Raw genomic sequence first — 23477 nt, 5'->3', positions numbered from 1 at the left:
TTTTCAAACTTTTAAAAAAAACTTTAAAAATTAGAAGAGACAACCCCAAACAAACTACAAATAAAGACTAAGAAAGAAATCTGCCTTATGTTTTATGTTTATCAATAGTCATTTGTTTACTAATACACCACTAGAATATAATCGGAGCAAAAGTAAAATATCATAAAATATCTGTTATAGTAACACATCATCCTTTCATTAGTAAAAAATGGTGGTTTTTCCAAAAAGATAAACCATACATTTCTGACATTAGTATTATATTATAAAAGTTACCGTAACCTAGTGGTGATTCATCAGTTTTCCTAATACAAAACCGGATTTGATTTGCAATCGTTTTGACTGTGGCAGGATTACCCCTCTGTATGGATGGCAATCTTGATAGATTGGTTTCTCCTTTGCAAAGGAGTCTATGCAAACAAAAAGCAAAGGAAACACATGCTTATGCCAGGAGGTGCAAGATAGTTAACAGGTTTTGTGCGCGTTGACCTCAAATATGGATCTGTGAAATGTCACTATTGTTCATTCAAGCCAAGTGTGAATCGTATGAAGAACAGCTGCAGAATTTGGGTTTGGCTAGCCCAGGGATCTGCAACCTTAAACATATAAAGAGCCATTTGGATCTGTTTCCCACAGAAAAGAAAACACGGGAGCCACAAAACCCTTCCCGTGCCTAACTATTTCTCGAGTGGCCACAAAACTAGCATATGTAGTTGAATTAAACGTTCTGTTTTCTTCTGAAACTTTTCTTGGATTTATCCGTGGTTGGCCTATCGGGGTTGAAAAGCTCAATAAATTGCGCGCCGGCAGGTATCACATATTGGCGGCATATTTTGAGTGACAGGAAGCCGCAGCAGAGGCGTGAAAGAGCCACATGCGGTTCCAGAGCTGCAGATTGCTGACCCCTGGGCTAGCCTAAAGAAACGAAGAGTTAGGGGTGACATGATAGCAGTATTCCAGTGTTTGAGGGGCTGCCACAAAAAAGAGGGGGTCAAATTATTCTCCAAAGCACCAGAGGGCAGGACAAGGAACAATGGATGGAAACTAATCAAAGAGAGAAGCAGCCTGGAATAAAGGAAAAACTTCCTAATGGTGAGGACAATTAACCAGTGGAACAGCTTGCCTCCTGATAATGGGGGTGTTCCATCACTGGAGGTTTTTAAGAAGAGATTTGACTGCCACTTGTTTCAAATGGTATGGGTTCTCCTTCTTGAGCAGGGGGCTGGACTAGAAGACCTCCAAGGTCCCTTCCAGCTCTATTCTACTCTATTTAGGTCAGGGGTCTCCAATCTTGGCAACTTTTAAGACTTGAATTCTGGGAGTTGAAGTCCACAAGTCTTAAAATTGCCAAGATTGGAGACCTCTGATTTAGGTGACAAGAGACCACCCAGGTCATAGAGTCGGAGAGCCTTGCTTTCCGGAACCGGAAGTACGCTCTAGGAAAATCTTGTTTGGTTTTCCGCTAGAAAGCGCCAGAAACTCCGGAAGTTATATTGTGACCACTTAAGTGTGCGCCGGAAAGGAGAGAAAGTCGGTATCGGACGCTACTAGAGTAACCGAGCCTGACTGAAGAAGTCGAGCCATGGCGGCTCCTGCGATGCCGCCCCCGCCGCCCCCGCCGCCCGGAGCCCCCCCTGGGGTGCCTGGAGGGGCTCCTGGGCAAGGAGCAGTGGTGGCGGCGGGAGGCGCGAAAAGCGGGGAGGAGAGACTGAAGGAAATGGAAGCCGAGATGGCCTTGTGAGTAGAGGCCTGAGAGGAGCTTGGTGTATTCCGGGGGTTTGTGCAAAGCCTCCTTTGAATTGAGCTCAGCCTTTCGGGTGACTTCGTATACGTGCATTCCTATAATCCCCAATTCTGAGACGCGTTTCTCGGCCTTATGGGATCTATAGCTCCAAATATCAGTCAGATAGTTAGCAGATAGATTGATAGATGGTAGATAGATAGAAAATAGATAGATAGCTACATAGATAGATAGATAGATAGATAGATAGATAGATAGATAGATCATACATAGATACCATAGGTAGACAGAGAGAGAGACAGACAGACGATAGAAACCATAGATAGATTGATGATAGGTAGGTAGGTAGAATGGATAGATAGATAGATAGATAGATAGATAGATAGATAGATAGATAGATAGATAGATAGATGATAGATAGATAGATAGATGATAGATAGATAGATAGATAGATAGATAGATAGATAGATGATAGATAGATAGATACCATAGAAAAATAGATCATACATAGATACCATAGGTAGACAGACAGATAGACGGAAAGATGATAGATAGATACCATAGATAAATAGATGATAGGTAGGTAGAATGGATGGATGGATGGATGGATAGATAGATAGAATGGATAGATATATAGAATGGATGGATGAATGGATAGATAGATAGATAGAAAAATAGATCATATGGATACCATAGGTAGACAGACAGACATGATAGATAGAAACCATAGATAGATTGATGATAGGTAGATAGGTAGAATGGATAGATAGATAGATAGATATCATAGAAAAATAGATAGATCATACATAGATACCATAGGTAGACAGACAGATACACAGAAAGATGATAGCTAGAAACCATAGATAGATAGAAACCATACATAGATACCATAGATAGATAGATGATAGGTAGGTAGGTTGGATGGATGGATAGTTAGAATGGATAGATAGATTGAATGGATAGATAGATAGATAGATAGATAGATAGATGGATGATAGATAGATAGATAGATAGATAGATAGATAGATAGATAGAAAAATAGATCATACATAGATACCATAGGTAGACAGACAGACAGACAGATGATAGATAGAAACCATAGATAGATACTATAGATAGATCATACGTAGGTAGGTAGGATGGATGGATGGATAGATAACAATACTTCATTGGCCAAGTGTGTTCGACACATAGGCGCGTAAGCGCTCATTGTACATGCAAAACAACACATGCTCATTGTACATGCAAAACAACAAAGTAATCATTAATATCAAAGTAATCATAACCATAATGATCATACCAATAAGAGAAAGTAGTGGAATATATGAGAAGGATAAAAGTAATGCAGCCATACTACATGGGTAAATATACTTAGACATAATAATAAATAAAAATATACTTAGACATAAGGTAGTACTTTTCTTTGCATAATGTGTCCAAAGTAGGATAATTTGAGCTTGAATTAATTCGTTCAATGATCCATTGGTTTGTTTTCTTGGTTGTCCAAGGTCAAGACTTTTCCTATCCTGCTTTCTTAAACACGGAATACCGTGGCTTGCATGATTTTTATTTTTTTAAATTAGATTTATATGCCGCCCTTCTCCGGAGACTCAGGGCAGCTTACAATGCATTAAGCAATAGCCTTCATACTTTTGTATATTTATACAAAGTCAGCTTATTGCCCCCACAAACTGGGTCCTCATTTCACCTACCTTAGAAAGGATGGAAGGCTGAGTCAACCTTGAGCCTTGGAGAGATTCGAACCAGCAGTAAATTGCAGGCAGCTGTGTTAATAACAGGGTGCTTAGACCACTGTACCAGCAAGGCTCTTATTCTAATCTGATCTTTGTAGGTATAGACACATCGCAGCATTCTGGATATTTTTTCCAGGGCTTTTATAGTTGTTCTACCAAGTGCTCATTTGCAGCGTGTTTCTTGACTGCTTGTTCCTTTACTGTTGATTGTTGATGTTAAAAGGCAGAAGATCTCCACCATTTACGTATCTTTGCTGGCAGTTCTAAGCCTGGGCCTTCTACCTGTTGTCATTTGTTTGGTCTTTTCTTCTTAAACATGAAGAAGAAAAGACCAAACAAATGACAACAGGTAGAAGGTCCAGGCTTAGACTTAATTTTAGTCCCATACTCTTTGACTTGGGGGAGCAGTGAAAAATTTAGGATTTCTTTTGCCTGTAGTTTTCAATGTTTTGAAACTTGGAGAAAAGGCAGATGAGCATCTTAGGAAATCGAGTTGGGAATCTACAACAGCTTGGATAAGCTGCCTGAGTATTTATCCCTAGTATTTCCCAGTTTAGATAAAGGCTCAAAATCTGTCTGTCTGTCTGTCATTTTGCCTCTCTATGGACCATTCTCTAAATTTCATAGTTCAGTGGAAATTTAATTTTGTTTTTTGGACTCTTCAGGGAAGGAACATAAATCTAATCAGGGAATAAAACCAAGCAACTGATTCTAATTGCTGTTGAGATGAAAGTGAAATGTTTGAATGTTCAAAAATGAAATATGCCTCCTGATAATTACTTATAGGTTTGAGCAGGAAGTGCTTGGAGCTCCTGTCTCTCTGCCTCCTGTTGCCTCTGTGGTAGAAGCTGTGCCAGTTGCTCTAGCAGTACCAGCGGTAACTGCAATGCCCCCTGTTCCTGTCATCCGACCCATCATTGCCACTAACACTTATCAACAGGTGAGCATTTGTTTAATTGTATTCTTTGTAATGCAAGAAGTGCTAGAATATTTTCAGTGGAATATTTAAAATCAGTACTACATTTTTTTGTAGCGTGATGTTGTAAATTTTTGTACATGGCTATTCATCTTATTTTGCTACCATCTAGTCTTTCATTTTGTTATCCTCATGCTCTCCAGGTCCAGCAGAGCTTGGAAGCCCGAGCAGCAGCAGCTGCCACAGTAGTTGCCCCTATTGTGGCTCCTCCAGTGCCATTTGTAGGCCCAGGTATGGTCAGTTCCAAAGTGTTTGGCTAAACAATAATCTTCCTGCCCCTGCATTAACTTCACCAGTGTCTTTAAGTGAGAAAGATATTTATTTCTGAAAGGATAGAGGTGCCTCACTCCAGTTTAAGTAATATCGTTTATTGTACTCGAGAAACTCTTGATTTTCATTCTTAGAATATTGTTTCCAAAATATTGATTTAAGAAAACCCCAAAAGGAGGGGAAAAAAAAGAATTAGGATAAATTAAACTAAGAGCTGAAAACAGTGATGTTCAAGAATAGGTTCCCCTCGCATACATATGCTAGTAGTTCCCGACTCTAGGGGGCAGCGCTCATCTCCGTTTCAAAGCTGAACAGTCAGCTCTGTCTGAAGACATCTCCATGGTCATGTGGCCGGCATGACTAAATGCCAAAGGTGCAAGGAACACTATTACCTTCCCATCACAGCGGGTCCCTATTTTTCTATTTGCATTTTTTACGTGCTTTCGAACTGCTAGGTTGACAGAAGCTGGGACAAGTAACGGGAGCTCACCCCATTACACGGCACTAGGGATTCGAACTGCTGAACTGCCGACCTTTCAGTCAACAAGCTCAGCATCTTAGCCACTGATCCACCGCGTCCCTTGTTCAAGAATGCCCTGTGCTATAAAGCTGCTGAAACAAATAGTTTTCATCTGGTTTAAAAATATGGGTCAGGTTAAAGGCAGAGATAGCATATTTGAAATGAAGAAGCAGAGATGCCTGTATATTCTCAACAACTGCCACTGAAGCGGAACATGCCTAATAGGCCTCTTCAACGGATCCAACATTTGGAAGGATGGCGTTCTTTTAAGCACCTTGGTCATTTATAATAGTTTTCCTTGACTAGTTATAGGTCCATTCAACTACAGTTTCCATGATCTCAGCCATTTGGATTATGTGATCTGGAATCTGATTATTGTACTCCAGCATATTGGCAGAAACTTGATTTGGGGAAGACCCGTGTAAGGGTTTTAAGGTAATAAACAAATTGAGCCATTGAACAGATTTGAGGGGATGCAAAAGAACATCTCTTTAGTGCCATAGATGACAACGTAAGGTTAACTATGTAGGGCACTGTTTTCTGCTCCAGGAATTTAACCTTTCTTCTAACCTGCCCGACAGTTCTGTTGTACATGCATTCTCCATCAATTTTGGATTTGTGTTGCAAAAAAGCAAGATGGAAATGACTGCAAGGGAATGATCAGGCTGGTGGAGGAGGGACAGGCCCCATTCCTCCTCCCCTGCACCTCACTTAGGAACCAAGTAGGTGTCAGAGCTGGGCAACCCTGTTCTCTGTTCCCAATATACAATCTCAGTGAACTGCAGGAAGAATAGGATTTTCCACTCCTCCAGTAGGCTAAGAAAATTACTTGTAAAATAAAAAACCATTTGCTTCAGAAGGAGAGTTTTCAAAGCATCTTTTTTTCCTTCCAGCGGTTCCCCCACAACGTCCTCCCATTCTCCGGCCAACCTTTGTGCCTCATGTCTTGCAGCGGGCAGGTAAGTTTTCCTTTTCCTTTTTAAGCCCAGTAGATGGCTGGAGCCTGTATTTTTCTACCACTGTTTTTTTTTTTTTAGGTGGCCCTCGGCCGATGGCAATGCGCCCACCACATCACCAGCCCATGGTAGGGCCTCCAATGCCAGGCCCTCAAGGCCCCCCGATAATGATGGGTCCACCAATGCAGAGAGCACCTGGTCCACCCCTTGGGAACATAGGACCAATGCGACCTGGACCCCCAGTAAGTACCTTTTGTTCTGGCCCAGCCCCATTCAACAGCCTACTTGTCAGAAGAAACCCCTTTTTATTTAGAAAGGCAAGACTACACGGCATTCACTGATAAAGTTCTAGGGCACACATCCTTGGGTGATTGACAAGCCATAACAGTCTCTGAGTTCCCCCGCAGGGAGCCTCAGTTAGCACTTCAATCCCAATACGAAGAGTCCTGACCAATCTGGATAGGGGCAAGGAAATCCTGGCAAGGAATCCGCCGGAGGGAACTCTTCTGGAGCATGAACAGTTGTCTCTGACAACCATGTTTCCCACACCCCTCCTCCTCATATCCCAGCCAGGAGAGGGGCTTGTTAACATCTCCTTCTTTTCCTGCACTTCTCTGTGCCTACGCGCATCTGGGACAGACCCCAGCTGTTCCTCCCCCTCACTCATCTCAGGCCCCGGAAACAGCTGTCTCTCCACCTGAGTGTTAGTAGATGGGCCGTGCTCTGCATCTGCCTCCGAGACCTCCTGCTCCTCAGATCCTTCCGCAGGCCCTGATGGTAACCCAGGCACCCCCTCCGTCTCCTCTGACTCATCTGATTCCATCTGACACCACCTTTCTCTCTTAGAGCAGGGAGGGTACCAAGAGCTATGCCAAGTTTTGAGACCAGTTATAAGGTGGGTTTGGAATTATATGAAGAGGGTTTGTCAGTATAAATTGAAAGAGCAATACATGTATAGGTGTGGAACAGACAGTCCTCATTTTAATATCTGACGACTGACTGATACTGTCAGTCAAAGGAGCTGTAAATGTATTGACTGGTGTGTCTTATATTTATATGGTTGCCCGCCTCCCAAGAGCCTAACTTTTATATTATCTACACTGAATTGTTTTTTTTTTTACTGACATTAATAAATCTGAGTATAATTCCGCATGCTCAAGATTTAGTCTGCTGTTTAAGACTTGAATAGTATTGGATTTTTAACTTTTAACTCCTTAAATGTATTAACTCTGGGTTTTTTTAATGAAAGAATATTTCTTCTACAGTTTAATTACCTTCATGTTTTTTCTCTTGATACTGTGTTTTGTTATACTTGTTTTTCTTTTTGATTGCATTTCAAAAAGGAGTAAACCATTTTTAAAACAAGAGTTTATGCAGCACATTGTGACTGTGTTCTGCTCCTTGACCAGGTGGGGCCAGGCATTCCTGTTGGCCCTTTGGCTCCACTGGTGCCCGTTCCTCGGCCAGTGGTGGCCCCTCCGAAAGTCAACCCCACAGTCATCCAGGCGGCTCCTACAGTATATTCTTCTCCACCAGTGAAAAAGCAAGAGGTTAGTGAATCTGGTTAAATTTGTACTTGAGTCCCATTATCCTTTCCAACCTCCTTCTGCACCTCCAAGGAGGGAAATGACTTGGAACCACTGAGCTTCCTTAGCGGATCACAGGAATACAAGGTCTCCAGTAAGTGCTGTGTCGAGCCCGAATTTAACATACGTGTAGCCATTTTGTTTAGCTCTCTATTATACTCATTTATTTCTTTTCTTTCTCTTTACTATGTAAGGGGAGTTTCCGGGCTCGCCACATTCTTAAGGGGGGGGGGGAGGAGCGAATAAATAGTGAGGATTCTTTTGGTTAGATGACTTTCTTTCCCGTGGGAACAGAGGCTGCTCCTGGTGAGAATGGAAGGTGGAGTTTGAAGACACCGGGAAATGTGGATTGAGTGTTTATTGGAAAATGTGACACTTGAGGGATGTTTCTAACTTGCAGTATTATGTGGTGTAATTTCGGTTTCTGTCAGATCCGGAATGACAACAGACTTTGCCAACAGACAACAGACTTTTGCTTACCAAAATAAAAGAAATTTGTTTTTGGAAGATGGACTTTGCCTGTTTCTTTTTTTTGAATGGGTTTTATCACTTGGAAACCTGACATGCTGCTCCTGGCTCCTGAGCCTCACTGACATCTTCCCTCTGCTTCTGCAGGAGGAGCATCGAGAGCCTCTGCCACCTGTGGTGGAGGAGAAAGAACCAGCTGGGGCTGAGGAGCCCGTGATAGGCCCAAGTATGCCAGAAACAGACATGATCCCAGTTGCGGACTCTCGGCTGCCATCGCTACGCGGCCATGACCTGGCGCCTACACGGGGGAAGCGGCCCCGAGGAGCTGATGCTGGATTTGTTCCGGTCGAGGTAATAAACAGTGGTCATTTCTCTGTAGAGGCAATGAGTAGTTCTCTCTTGAATGTCCTTGTCTTATTTGTATGTTTTTCTTCAAAGCCGTTGAGAGTTAAGTATTTCTGGGATGGAGGGAGCAGGGCGGGGGAAGAGAGAGAGAGAGACCACCTTCACACAACCTCTTGGAGCGAGCCAGTTTGGTGTTGTAGTTAAGGAGCTAAACTAGAAACCAGGAGACTTAGGCATACAAGCCGGCTGGAAGACTTGTGCCTTCTCTCTCAGCCCAACCCAGCTCACCTTACGATAAAGATAATGTTGATGCAAGATTTATATAATATGTAAGAGGCAGGAGGTACCACATAATTGTAATATCTGTTGAAGAAAAGATTGGAAGTCATATTTCTTTAACTTTAGTCCTTCTCTTTTTTTAAAACTTTGCTTTTTTTTTTTTCTTTTACTGTTTGAAAATTTTAACAAATAAATATTTGCTATATATTTTTATAAATAAATAAAAAGGGAGAGAACCCCATTGGTATGAAAGGCCAAAGTCTAAAATCTTGGGGAGCTAAATGATTAAATTCAAAGGCCAGCAGCACATGTGCTTGTTAATATGCTGCAGTGTTCTGTCCCCGTCTCCACACACACACACACACACACACACACACACACACACAGCCAGCCGAGGGTTAAAGGAAGCACTTGGCACGCACAGTTTGTTATCAAAAACTTGGCAGCAAGACAAGCACCGACTGCCAAGTGCTTTTTACTTAATATCCCTTCACCAGATAAACAGAAATACACACAGTTTGCAAATAGTCCAGTTCAAAACAAGAAACCTTCGGCAGATTCAAGCGTTGTTCAAAGTGACTAGCCAGAGTTAGTTTTTGTCCGTCACAGAGTCTTAAATGGCCACCACACTCTCTTATATAGTCTCTGGGGTGTGGTCCAGTGACTCAGCCTAATCCCTGGCACGCCGCCTCAACTGCTGCAACCGTTTATCACGCCTTCGTTGGCGTGGATCCAGGAACGACAGATCGCCTTCATCGCTATCATTGGAGACACCTGGCTCCTGGCTAATCTCCTCTTCCTCGGCCGGCACCTGAGTCAGTGCCAGGGAGGAGGGGCTTGGAGAGGGAGGCCTGGCCGACTCCTCTCCTTCATGTTCGGAGCCTTCTCCCTCCGATAAGATAGGCTTGGAGGACGGAGCCACAACATGCAGGAACGGGCGCTGTATGAGGACATAAGGAGTTTACTGATCATGAGAAGCATCCTTCCAGCCTTACGCTTCCTGTTCTTAGACTAGCTAGAGAAATGCCAACTAACCAGGTGTGAAGGTAATGCTTTAATTCCCTAGGTGCTAAATCCTTATATTGACTTAATTGTCATTGTATTTGTATTGTGTGAGTGAGCCTGGGAGATAAGAATTGTAATAAATGGCCTGAGATAGGTAGAGGTTTGTGCGAAAAAGAAGTAGGAAAGTGTGGCTGTTTTTGTTTCCCATGTATGGTTTACTCTCTAGCCTGCTGGGGCAAGGACAGTCTTCAGTTTCAGATGTGTTCTTAAACATTTGTTGTTGTTAGTTGCGAAGTCGTGTCCGACCCATCGCGACCCCATGGACAACGTTCCCCCGGGCCTTCCTGTCCTCTACCATCCTCTGGCGTCCATTTAAGCTCATGCCCAGGGGTGGTATTGACTTATCTTCACTACCGGTTCGCAGATGTGAGCACGACACCTCTGCACATGCTCAGGACCTTCTGTGCATGCACAGAGCATCAACACAGGACATGATGACGTCCTGGCGGGTGAGCGAAGCCTCTCGCAGCTGCCGCTACCAGTTCGCCCGAACTGGATAGAACTGGCTGAATACCACCACTGCTCACGCCTACTGCTTCAGTGGTTCTTCAACATAGGTGAAGTGATTGACATGTTTCTTTTTGCCTCCCTAGCCGGTCATGGAGAGCACGCCTGAAGACAAGAAGAAGACAAGGCAGGAGAAGTTGAAGCGTTGCATCCGTACTGCTGCTGGGACCTGCTGGGAGGACCCAAGCCTTCTTGAATGGGACGCTGGTGAGCATCCAACTAGAGTGGGCCAATGGGTAGACAGTGGGTGTTGAGGCCACGATTTTCCCTCAAGCCTAACATTGGCATTAATTTTCCTTCACTGACTGGTGTTTGTCAAATGTATGGACTTGTAAACACCTTCAAAGTCTCCCAGCATAACTCAGCCTGCGTATCAAACCAACTCAGAATGCGTGAGCCTTGAATAAACCATGCTTTTTGAGATTTTGTTTGTTTTGGTGCCACTGAGTCAGTCTTGACAAGTCCCTGTAAATTTCTTGCTGAGGTTTTCGGAAGTGGTCTGCTATTGCCTGCTGAGAGAGAGGGACTGGCCCAAGGATACCCAGCTGATTTCATGCACAAAACAGGAGTAAAATTCCTGGGTTCTAGCTTGGTGCCCGCAATCATTCCCCTAAATTGGCTCTTTTGAGATTGGCTTCAGGGGGAGATAAAAAAGTGAAATATAATGATTCCTCTTCTGGAGAGGCAAGAACCATGAAAAAGGAATTTCCCGAAATTCTGATTCATGTCACCTTGTATGAATGCGCATTGAAGGTTTCCTGTTGTCTTGAGGACTAAGCAAGGACTCTGCATTATCCTTCCTTCCTTCCTAGATGACTTCCGGATTTTCTGTGGGGACTTGGGCAACGAGGTGAACGATGACATCCTGGCCCGGGCCTTCAGCCGTTACCCGTCTTTCTTAAAGGCCAAAGTCATCCGGGACAAACGCACTGGCAAAACCAAAGGCTACGGCTTTGTCAGCTTCAAAGACCCCAACGACTATGTCCGTGCTATGCGAGAAATGAATGGTGCGTGCGAAGTCCCCCCATTGGTTGACGGTGAGGGTAAAGCTGTCCATTTCATCCCGAGAGGATATCCTCCTCAACTCCCATTGGAGAAACAGAATCAACTCCCATCTAAAAACGAAGTAACCAGTGATAAAAATGTCCTGTCTTTTGAGAAAACCCAAAACATCAACTGGCTACTAAGTCCAACCACGATTTACTGTATTTTTCGGAGTATAAAATATACCGGAGTATAAGACGCACCTTAGCTTTTGGGGCGGAAAATAAGAAAAAGGCTGATTGGTGGGTGGATTGGCCACCTGGAATACCCCCAATCAGCTGTTCCCAGAGGTGAATTTTAGCAACAGGTTCCTTGGTTGTGAGCTCTGTGCCTTGCTTTTTTTTCTGCCTCTGAAACTTCTGAAACTCTGTTTCAGAAAAAAACAACTTTTTTTTCTGCCTCTAAAAGCCTCTGAAATAGAGCTTCAGAAAAAAAGGCTTTTTTTCTGAAGCTCTGTATGGAGGCTTTTTTTCTGAAGCTTCTTTCAGAGGCTTTTATTCTGAAGGAGTATCTACTCTGTTCAATCTCCTTTCTTTGGTATCGGTATATAGATTAACCTCTTCTGATCTGTGTCATTCTCCAGATTTGTTAGCATAGTTTGGTTAGAACCTTTACTGATTCTTCTTTTGTTGCTTGCCATATTATTTTAGATAAAAGCCTTTCAGAGGCTTTTTTTCTGAAGTGTCGTTTCTGAGCCTTTTTTTCTGAAGTTTTCAGAGGCTTCTTTCAGCCTCTGAAATCTCTGTCTGGGAGGCTGGGCAGGGCTACATTCGGAGTATAAGACGCACCCAGATTTTCACCCTCTTTTTTGGGGGGGAAAAGATGCGTCTTATATTCCGAAAAATACGGTAACTCCCAATCTGAAGTATAGCTCCATACAAAGTCTGCTTGTTTTTTTTAAAAAAGTTGTGCTAAATTGCATCTGTTCCATTTTAGGGAATTCAAGTCAATTCCCACATTGCAGTTATCCTTTAATGATGTGGTCCCTACATAAGAATAAAGTATGGTTTGTTTAACTGGCTGATGGAATGCACCCCTGTAGCCCAAGTGATCTCTAAGCCATTAATTACAGTTTCACATTCCTCAATAGCGAAGGTAATATGACCGATAACTCCGAAGGAAATAAGCCACACGATCACTTGGGTGTAATACATGAACCCAGCTAACCTAGTTGTGCAGGTAAATTACATTTGCCAGCTTCATCTCGATACCTTCCAGGTAATTGCGGACTTCCCTCCCCCTTATAGCTGCCCTTAGATATTAGGGGTACTTCCATCCCAAGATGACAGAAGCTTGGGTTAATGCCTGGCTTCAGCAGACAGGCATCATATTAAACGTCCCCACCAGGGTGGATTTGATTTAAGTCAACTTGATGTAAAACATGATTTAAATCACTAGTAAAAAGGCTTGATTTAAATCAACTCGATTGAAATCATAATTTTTAAAAAGCAACGGTCATCTCTGTCTCGCAGCAGGGGCTCTTCCTCTGACCCGCTGTTGACTCGCCAACAGTCCCAATATTGCAGAATATACAGCCTCGTGCATCATAACTAGGCTCCATTTCCTGCTCAATAAACTAAATTATTAATGTATCTTAAATAGAAAACTATCTTTGGATAGATTTTTTTTTACTCCAAAAGCATTTTATTAAAATAAATTTGATTTAAATTTTTAAAAAATCTGATTTAATTTTTTTTTAATTGATTTTTTTTAATTGATTTTTTAAAAAAATCATCAATTTTTATCCACTCTGGTCCCCCACCTTCACACCGTTTCTTGTTCTTTTGCGGCAGGAAAATACGTGGGCAGCCGGCCCATTAAACTGCGCAAGAGCATGTGGAAGGATCGCAACATCGACATTGTGCGCAAGAAACAGAAAGAGAAGAAGAAGCTGGGCCTCAGGTAACGGGACAGCAGTCGCTGGGACTGTGCTTCAGCCATTCACCCAAAGCTGAGGAACTGAGCTCTGGGCCTGCTGGAGAAGATGCAGATTTTGAGAACTTGGGCAGTGGAGAGGGGCTTGGGATAGCACAGTCCCCCTCCCCGGCCTGAGGCTCACATGCATGGAAGCATTGTGTGCTTTGCACCCCGTTCCCCAGACTTAACTGGCTTTCCTGGTTTGATAGTTAAGAAACCACAACTTGTAGAGTCTTCTGGGTGTGTTTTGAGGGGAAATAACTTTTGTGCTAAGTCAATAAATTTATGCTTCTTCTTTTTTTATTATTATTATATTTAACTCTTGTTATCTTTCCCTTACCTAAAGAATCTTGTTTTCTTGAGGCTACCTTGATTTTCGGACTGGTGGTGGTAAGAATCTGCTTATAGATTTTATATTTCCAGAGACAGACAGTTGTTGGGGAAGTCGAGGGAAAGAGTTTCATGGCCTTTGGAGTCCTGCTTTGTAGGTTTTGCAACAGCAGTTTGGTCAACCCTCTGTAGTAAATAAAATGCTGGACCAAACATGACCAGAACACAACTTTCATATTAATTCTAGAAGCTTACAAAATGTTATTTTCTGGAGCATAGCAGAGCTCTGTTTGAAATTAGGTAGATTTCAATGTGAGCCTGTTCCATGTATTGCTGAAGTCAGACTCCCTTCTCAGAACCCTCCGATTACCCCGTAATAGAATGTTTCCTTAGCAATAGCAATAGTATTAGCACTTAGATTTATATACCGCTTCATAGTGCTTTACAGCCCTCTCTAAGCGGTTTACAGAGTCAGCATGTTGCCCCCAACAATCTGGGTCCTCATTTTACCGACCTTGGAAGGATGGAAGGCGGAGTCAACCTTCAGCCTGGTGAGATTTGATCTGCCAAACTGCTGGCAGCTAGTGATCAGCAGAAGTAGCTTGCAGTACTGCACTCTAACCACTGCGCCACCGTGGCTCTTACTTGTTATATGTTAAGCATATTGGTGAGCAATGTTATCTGCAAAGTTGAATCATTTTATAAAGACCCTTGGAATCAGGGTGGGTTTGATTTAAATCAAGTCGATTTAAATCACGATTTAAATCACTAGTAAAAAAGGCTTGATTTAAATCAGCTTGATTTAAATCGTAATTTTTAAAGAGAAACTGTCATTTTCATCCTGCAGTGGCTCCTCCTTTGACCCGCTGTTGACTCACCGACAGTCCCAGTATTGCAGAATATACAGCCTCGTGCTACTTAACTGAGCTCCATTTCATGCTGAATAAACTAAATTAATGTATCTTAAATAGAAAACTATCTTTAGATAGATTTTTTACTTCAAAAGCATTTTATTAAAATAAATTTGATAAAAAAAAATCTGATTTTTTTTTATTTTAAAAATCATCGATTTTCATCCACCCTGCTTGGAATATTCAACTTGATCAGAATACACCAAGACTATTCTTCCTGGAAAGGTCATACTAGGACTTACCATATTTTTCAGAGTATAAGACGCAGCTTAGTTTTTGGGGAGGAAAATAGGGGAAAAAAATCTGCCTACCAGGTACTCATCTGGCTAGCGTCCTTGGTCTGGTCTTCTTCAGCACATTAGTTTGCTGGGTTTTATCCCCTGCTTGGGGATAAAAAACAGCTTCTAAGGCACAGCTGAGAGTCCGAGCAAAGCGTGATCGCGCCTCACTAGCGCCTTGTTAAAGCACAGCGGGAGAGTCGAGTCGAGGGAGCAGGCAAAGCTGGGATGATGCTTCACTCACTAGCGCCTCGATAGGGCTGAAAAAAAGCTGAAAAAAAGTATAAGACGCACCCAAATTTTCAGCCTCTTTTAGGGGGGAAAAAGGTGTGTTTATACTCCGAAAAATACCGTAATTCACACATCACACTAAAAGCACATGCAGAACATGCTAATGTAGAAACAGACAAATTGTTTGGAGCTAAGTAAAATGGTATAAAAGCGGTAGGGATGTAGTACGCTTGTAGCTTTGGCCGGTTTGCATTGTACTCCGGCAATGTTGAAAAAAAATTCCATAAGTTCTGTAGCCCCTCATTTTTCAGCTGTCCTGTGTTAGCTGTGCTGTTGACTCTGGGCACCCACAGCTTGGCATATCTAGTTAAAAGAATTAGGTGCTGAGTAAGGGTGTAGTTGAAATGGACACAAAAAATGGCGGCAATCCTTCCCCACCTTCCAAATGAAACGGTGAGGTTGGGGACAGGAAGCGTGCTGAATGCAGACTTGTCCATTTGGTCTGCATCTATCAGAGAAATGGTAGACAATAGAAAATGTTTGTTATTTTCAGTGAGAAGGGGGAGCTTTTTGAGAGAGGGTGGGAGGGGGGTCAGAAGGGAAGCAGCCTCCCCCCCCCCAAGCTGTGGCTGCTGCATTGTTCTTTCTCTTTGTGCTCTGCGTGTCTTAGAGGAGGTGTTTGTATTATCCTAGGGCTGAGCAAACAGGAAAAACAGCCAAAGAGCAGGAAGCAGATGGGAGAAGCTTGGAAAAGCAGGAGCTTTGACCCTAATTGGGGAGGAGATTTATGGGGGCAGGCAGCAGCTGTTCAGACAGATGAAATTCCATTGACCAAACAAATAAGCGAGCAGGAGGTGGAAGGGGTTGAAAGATTATAAAAAGCTGAAAAAAATTCCTTTGGGCTTAACTAGCTCTTAAAGAAATGTGAAACTGCTTTAGAAGATGCTCAGCTATAGTGAGAGAGGCTATAGCTATATGGTGTTTTTTTTTTAATAAACAAAACCAGAAAACAGTTCCTGATTTTTGCAAGTCCCCAAATAAGGTGGTTCTCTCCCTCCCCCCCCACCCCACATATCAGCTAAAAGAGGTGGTATCCAGTGGTGAAATCCAAATTCTTATACTACCGGTTCTGTAGGCGTGGCTTGGTGGGCATGGTGTGGCTTGGTAGGCGTGGTAGGGGAAAGATCCCCATTCCCTCCCCACTCCTGGGGGAAGGATTGCAAAATCTCCATTCCCACCCCACTCGGGGGCCAGCCAGAGGTGGTATTTGCCAGTTCTCCAAACTGCTCAAAATTTCCGCTATCAGTTCTCCAGAACCTGTCAGAACCTGCTGGATTTCACCCCTGGTGGTATCTCTTTTCTTTTAGCAAGCAGTCCATGAGCAAATTTGAGAGGTTCTTCGTTGTGAAAATTTGGGTCAGATCAGCTTTCTTGACAACAGAGTGCCCACAATTCTCATATTTCTGTACAGTGCAAACACGGACTGCGATTATGTCTTAAACCAGATTGTGTAAACCCTCCCAAAATCCCCAGGTAGAGGTTTCTATGACCTTTAGTGCCTTCCTACCAACTGGGATTATATCCTTAAACCAGAGTTTCTCAACCTTAGGAACTTGACATCAACTCCAGTGTTGGCTGGGGAATTCTGGGAGTTGAAGTTACACATCCTTTGTAAGTTCCCAAAATGGAGAAATACTGGTTTAGGTGAAAGGCTTTAGGGAAATAGTTTTGAGGATTAAATCTGAAAGAAGTCTCAAGAATGGATGGATTCTTCTTTTTTTTTTAGCTTATGGATCCACACCAGCCTTCTCTCTGGTCAGCCCTACGTGTAAGGTATAAAAGTCAGTGAGAGAAGAAATGAAAACACTTGGAAAATTGATGGGAAAATTAATGGGATTTTCTGAGCCATTTCATTTTACCTTATAGACATTTCATTTTACCTTTTACATTTCATTATCTTTCTTAGTAACCTAAGTGGGTTAACTTCAGCATAGGTAAGAATGCCAACCTCACAAAGAGCCAAACCTGAGCTATGTTTATTTTCCATTATCAATTGAAAGCTTACTGGGCCACAGTGATGCAGTGGTTAGAATGCAGTATTGCAGGTTTAAACTCTGCCCACAGCCTGGAGTTCGATCCTCATCGGCTCAAAGTTGACGCAGCCTTCCATCCTTCCAAGGTTGGTAAAATGAGGACTCAGATTGTTGGGGGGCAATAGGCTGACTCTGTAAACCGCTTAGAGAGGGGCTGTGAAGCCCTGTGAAGCGGTATATAAGTCTAAGTGCAATTGCTATTACGCAGTTCCTCAGTGGCAGCGTCTGCAGCAAACCTTAACGATGCCAAAACGATGTGTCCCAGCATCACAAAAGTCCGCCGTTCCCTCTTTGTGCCCTAACATCTGGCACGAATCCATTTACTTGCAGCATTTGATGATGTCGTACATTGTGGTCCTTGCACTCTCACCGACGTGCACGTTCCCCACATTCCTTCCAGGGTGTTTTCCCCTCCGTCACCCAAGTGTTCCTGTGACTCGCCCATCAACTCCACAGCGCAGTTAAATCACAACACAACTTTTAATACACAGTAAACCAGTACAAAACGATAAAAGAGTTCTAGAACAGAGAAGTGGGGGTGTGGTTGCATTGGAGAGGGGAAAATATTCACAAAAAGTTAAGTGCAGTATTGTACATCTCTGTGTTGCAAAAGGTAGTTAAATTGATGCAGATGTGGTTTTGCGGGCTGCAGGCACTATCCTGAGGTTCCATAATTTGGGTAGTCCTTAACCATTCATTTGATTACCCAAACTTACAACAGCACTTAAGTGATTTATGATCTTTTTTTCACGCTTTATAGCCACTGCAGCATCCCCATGGTCACGTGATCAAAATTCAGACACTTGGCAACTGGGATGTATTTATGACGGTTGCAGTGTCATTTGGCGACCTTCTGACAAGCAAAAGTCCATGGGGAAGACATCACTCCCTTAATAACCGTGTTATGAACTAAACAACTGCAGTGTGACTCGCTTTACAACCTTAACGGCATGAAAGGGGCAAAACTCACTCGATGATGGTCTTGCTTAGCAACAGGAATTTGGGGCTCAAATTCGTGAGTCGAGGGCAAACCTATACTCTGTATGTTGTAAATATTGAGTCCAAAAGCAGAGGTGTCAAACTCGATTTCGTTGAGGGTCGCATCAGGGTTGTGTTTGACCTTGGGGGGGCCAGGGGGGGTATGACCAGCTCAACGTCACTCGTGTCGGGGTCGCCTGGGGAAGCCTGAGTGCTGCACCAGCAAAAATGGCCTCCTGAGCTCCGTTTTCGGCTGCGATGGCCTCCTGCAACCCTCTGCCAGTGAAAACGGCGCTCAGGAGAGCTGTCTGCAGCCCCCTCCCAAGCTCTGTTTTCACTGGCAGAGGCACCATGGGCTGGTCCCTCGCTGTCCCACCACATGGGGTGGTCCTGTGGGCCAGATCTAAGCACCCCTGGGCCTTGAGTTTGACACCCCTGGAGTAAAAGAATATTTTCTGCGGAACAGTCATTCCTTCCACCTGGGCTGGGGTATGTGTGTGTCACTGTATCTTTGGAATGATATAAATACTTAAAAGTTTGTTTAAATCCTGATTTGTGCACATAGAGAGTGTCCATACATCAAAGTTGCAAAACTTGAGCCGTTTCTTCCACCAGGCAAAACAGTCCTACCTCTCAACGAGTGAATTTTCAACATTTAAAACTAGAAAAATAGTTCTTTAAACTCTGGGGAAAAATATTTTTTTAAAAGAGAAGCATCGTCATTGATAAGAACTATTTAGTAGCAAAGCGATCTGTCTTGGGCAGTGGTGCATTCTCATTAGAGGTTCTACACTCGTTGGGGTTTGTCTAGAAGCCATCTAGACACATGATTTTAGAGAGGCTCTTAAATCAGAGGTCTTCAAACTTGGCAGCTTTAAGACTTGTGGACTTCAGATGGCTCAGAAGCCGTCTAGACAAATGATTTTAGAGCGGCTCTTAAAACAGAGGTCTTCAAACTTGGCAGCTTTAAGATTTGTGGACTTCAACTCCCAGAATTCTCCAGCCAGCTATGCTGGCTGGAGAATTCTGGGAGTTGAAGTCCACAAGTCTTAAAGCTGCCAAGTTTGAAGACCTCTGCTCTAAGTGAAATGGGACACACCAGGACACACTGGTACGTGAACCCTTTGCTCCACAGCAGTGTTTCTGAACCTCAGCATCTTTAAGTTGTGTGGACTTCAACTCCCAGCATTCCCCAGCCAACGTGCTGGGAAGGGTGAATTCTGGGAGTTGAAGTCCACAAGTCTTAAAGCTGCCAAGTTTGAAGACCTCTGCTCTAAGTGAAATGGGACACACCAGGACACACTGGTACGTGAACCCTTTGCTCCACAGCAGTGTTTCTGAACCTCAGCATCTTTAACTTGTGTGGACTTCAACTCCCAGCATTCCCCAGCCAACATGCTGGGAATGGTGAATTCTGGGAGTTGAAGTCCACGCATTTTAACGCCGCAGAATAGGTTGAGAAATGCTATTCTGTTGGAGCAAGATCCTTTCGTCTCTGTACACGCAACTGCTCGTTACACCATCGCTGCCTGACTGTTTGACTTGATACCCATAGGATCATAGAGTACGATGCTACTGCAGCCTAGAAGTGGTGCATTCCAGTGTGTATAATAATAATACTGAGGTATTCCTATAAATAGAAAGCTAGCACAGTAACCGTACTGTTCGTTTTAAATTTGCAGGTAGCTCTTTCTAGGGTTAGGGTTAGGGCCATGTTTTTCCTGTTCAGTCCACCCTACAGCTTCAGTAGTTTATCCGCTTATTGTGCTTCCATTGAGCCATCTGTATTATGAGTGAAAAGAGTCCAGAGTCCGTTCACACACACACACACACCATTGTCGTCATATGAAAAAGTTCTGAAATTCCAAGGAAAATTAACACTTTATAAGAGCAAACAGAACTATAGTTACTTTTTGCTTCTTTCTTTCCCCAAGAACTTCCAATCTTTGCCAGTCTGGACCAATTGAGATGCATTGGAACAACAATTTCCATAATTCCAAAAGAATAAACGTTTTAACTAGCTAGCTGGGAATTATGGGCCTCTTAGGTCCACACCTCTGGAATGTTCTCGTTTTGAGAAAGCAAGTCTGTTGAATTTGGTCCTTATTTGAAATTGAATTTGGAAGAGTTGGTCTCCAAACTGAAAATGATACAGAAGGCCCTGCTGAAAACAGCTGCAAGTTTTCCCATTATATTACTAAAGGGACCCTTTAGTCCCTTTAGGGGGGGAGGGGGATCAGAAAATCTCCTTAAAATACTTAAGAGAGATACTGGTTTTAAATTGAGAAAAGTTCCTGGAATTCTTGCTATCCCCCATACGTTTTAATAAATCTGACTAAAGAAAACTCTGAACTATAATTTTTCAGGTTTTGGCAGTTCCCAAAAGCCTTCTAGTGCTGTAACTGAAGTATTTTAATGGCTCACAGCAGCACCAGAGGGAAAACGTTGGACACTTGGGCTAGACAGGATTTCCACTTCTGAAAAGATTAAAAATGACTGTAATGTAATAGCCAAAGTAATGCTTCTCAACCTTGGCAACTTGAAGATGAGTAGATACCAACTCCCAGAATTCCCCAGTCAGGATGCAAGATGTTAACCAGCATGCTGAGGGGATGAGGGATTGTGGGAGTTGAAGTCCACACAACTTCAAGTTGCTAAGATTGAGGAACCCTGGCGTAAAGTGAGAACCTCATCCTTGCCTCCATTTCATATACAAAGAAATATATCACTCCTGCTTCCGTAATGTACATGGTGTAATACTAGATGGCGGGTGGGGGTGGGGAATTAAGCAAGCTGAGGCAACTCATCTGCGTCTCTTATAATTCTGAGATCCGGCCTATCTCTGCAAAATTCAGGCGTTGATAGCACAAAATCTGGCTGGTAAAAGTCTTCCACCTTAAGTCCGTGAGTGGATTAGAAGATGATCACACAATTATTTTGGTAGCGCAGCAGAACAGCGCCTGCTGGTGGCGGGGAGTGGTACTGCTCTCCTCCCTGCCCTCTTTATTCATGATGGCCACAAATACGTTCAATATGATATTCCCTGTATCCCAGTTTCTAGGTGTGGTAGGATGTTTGTATAATGAGATCTTCTGGTAGAAGTTCAGGTAGCTCCAGGACTTTCTGGAGATTAGAAGAAAGAGCCCAAGTGGTTGGTAGCCTGCCTGGACACAGGGGGGTTCTGGTACAGGTTTCCCGCTGTGGAATTCCAATACGGGGCAGGTGGGCCGAAAAAACCTGAGGTTGAGGCGGGCATCTGTGTGCTATGGCCCAGGCCGAAGCCCACCTTCTGCTGGTGGTAGGGGGGCAGGTAAGGCAGTTCCGTGTGGTGGTATTTGTAAAGGGCTGGCTCACCCGGCTGCCCCTGCTGAGCTTGGTTGATGCCCTGGAAGTCGAACTTGTAGGCGTAGCGTTTGCCGTGCACTTTGGTCATGATGTTCTTGTCGTAGTAGTAGCGCAGCGCCCGGCTCAGCTTGTCATAGTTCATGTTGGGCTTGCTCTTGCGCTCGCCCCAACGTCGCGCCACTTCGTCGGGATCCGTCATCTTGAACTCACCGTTGGTCCCCTCCCAGGTGATGCAGCTGGAATTGTTGCTGTCCGAGAGCAACTCCAGGAGAAATTGCCACAGCTGGATCTGACCGCTACCTGTCGGAGACAGAATGACTCTTTGAGCATCGACCTCCGCTTGTTCCTGGGATGACCAAGGCGCTCACACTCCAACCCACCTTCTGCTGGGCCAAGAGAGATCTTGGGGGTTGGGTGGGGATGGGGGGGCTAGTTGGCAACTTTCTCAAGTAGACCAGACAGGTGAACGGAACCAGATGAGCTCGTTCTACTTTTATTTTAAGTTCTACATTAACAAAAACCTTGCAAGTCTGAAAGTAGACTTCTCCCGCCGTCTGTCGGTGGGTGAAGTCTCCCAGTCCATTGACTGCTTTTCCAGGCAGAGAGAAGGCATTCCTTCTCCGGCCTGACCGCTGGATGCTAAATGTTCCACCACCACCCCCAGGACGAAAGATGGATGGCTCACCTGGGTTTGCCAAGCGGCTGCTAGTGGGCCCAAGGACTTGGTATGGATCTACTGGGAAGAAGAAGGAAATAAGAGGAACTCGAATTGGATGCAATTGAATGAACGGGGTGCATTGGAGGGGATCCCCTCCCCATATTTGGAAGAGCTCACAAATTCTCTCTCCTAGCCCTATCCTAGTTGCTATGATAGCCCTCTGATTCAGGCTACAATCCAGCAGACAAGTTGCAACTGACACAACTGATATCTTATATGGCTCTACTTGCTAGCTTGTCATGCTTGCTTTCTGGGAGCAAGGAGTACAGATAATTAGCTAACCCTTTCCCCTCTCCAGATGAAATGGTACAGGCCAAACATACGATCAAGAAGTGGGTGCATTACTCTCATTGCCATACTGAGCAATGTGCTAAGCATATTGCTTAGCACATTGTAAGCCGCCCTGAGTCTCCGGAGAAGGGCGGCATATAAATCAAATTAAAAAAAAAAAAAACAACTTCTGGGTTAGCAGCTAATTTCAAAGCAATTAATTTGCTCCCGAGAGAGAGGAGGGGAGGGGAAGCACAAACAGAAGCTGTTTTCCTGCATGGCAAGGCATACAAATATTTGCCGGAGCCTTATGCATCGTGCCCCTGGTAAAGGCAGAGGAATGCAGGCTGATGTGAAACGCCAAAGAAATGCAGAAGATGGTGGAGGACAAAGGAGCCAGCGGTATCGGCCTACCAGGTGCCATGCGTGTAGAATCTGGGATCCGGCTCACCGTTTGGATCTGCGGTGGAGAACCTTCAAAGTAGAAGATGAAAATAAGCAGAACTAAGTGGCGGCTGTGATGTCATTTCTTTAGCCCGGGATGTCCCGGTATCCCACTGTTTGGGGGAAGCCAAGCAGGATCAGACCAAGGGTCCCTTCATTCTCCCCACCTGTACATTATAAAGTGTCAAACTCAAGGCCCATGCGCTGGATTCGGCCCATGGGGCCGTCCTGGTATACCCAGTGCAAAGAGGAAAGATCAAGCCAGCGTAGCTTCAGTCTGGTCTACCCAATGTGAAGATGACACACGCCAGTAGTTTGGGGAGTGGTGTCAAGCTGGCCACGCCCACCCAGTTGGCCACACCCACCCAGTTGGCCATTCCGCGTCCCCCCCCCCGAGGTCAACCACAGCCCTGATGCGGCCCTCAATGAAATTGAATTTGACACCCATGTTTCA

General features: G+C 44.0%; 2 protein-coding genes across 2 annotated transcripts in view; one reads left to right on the top strand and one right to left on the bottom strand.

The window, feature by feature from the left end:
- The first annotated feature begins 1518 nt into the window (after nt 1–1518).
- Nucleotides 1519–13737, top strand: RBM42 (RNA binding motif protein 42). The gene is made up of 10 exons (XM_070949765.1): nt 1519–1734; nt 4279–4432; nt 4612–4699; nt 6152–6217; nt 6296–6456; nt 7624–7764; nt 8416–8619; nt 10551–10671; nt 11277–11471; nt 13302–13737. The coding sequence occupies exons 1-10, from the start codon at nt 1580–1582 to the stop codon at nt 13412–13414; spliced, it is 1398 nt and encodes a 465-aa protein (XP_070805866.1). The 5' UTR covers nt 1519–1579; the 3' UTR covers nt 13415–13737.
- Nucleotides 13738–21030: 7293 nt separating this feature from the next.
- Nucleotides 21031–23477, bottom strand: part of LOC139321348 (retroviral integration site protein Fli-1 homolog) — a 30834-nt gene continuing 28387 nt past the window's right edge. Inside the window, exons 7-9 of the mRNA XM_070950019.1 lie at nt 22994–23053; nt 22277–22327; nt 21031–21891 (exon numbers count right to left, since the gene is read on the bottom strand). Coding sequence (XP_070806120.1) covers nt 21377–21891; nt 22277–22327; nt 22994–23053 — 626 coding nt within the window. The 3' untranslated portion in view covers nt 21031–21376. The remainder of the gene's footprint in view (nt 21892–22276; nt 22328–22993; nt 23054–23477) is intronic.

This window comes from Pituophis catenifer, unplaced genomic scaffold (genome assembly GCF_029215685.1).
Source record: "Pituophis catenifer annectens isolate HBS135680 unplaced genomic scaffold, rPitCat1.0.hap2 SCAF_9, whole genome shotgun sequence".
Classification (NCBI taxonomy): Eukaryota; Metazoa; Chordata; class Lepidosauria; order Squamata; family Colubridae; genus Pituophis; species Pituophis catenifer.
The sequence above is the reverse complement of the archived record's forward strand: the minus strand, read 5'-3'. Positions and strand labels throughout refer to the sequence as shown.

Coding starts and splice junctions, on each gene's coding strand:
- RBM42 (XM_070949765.1), top strand. CDS start 1,580: ATGGCGGCTCCTGCGATGCCGCCCCCGCCGCCCCCGCCGCCCGGAGCC. Junction 4,700..6,151: donor AGTGCCATTTGTAGGCCCAG/GTATGGTCAGTT, acceptor TTTTCCTTCCAG/CGGTTCCCCCACAACGTCCT. Junction 7,765..8,415: donor CACCAGTGAAAAAGCAAGAG/GTTAGTGAATCT, acceptor CTGCTTCTGCAG/GAGGAGCATCGAGAGCCTCT.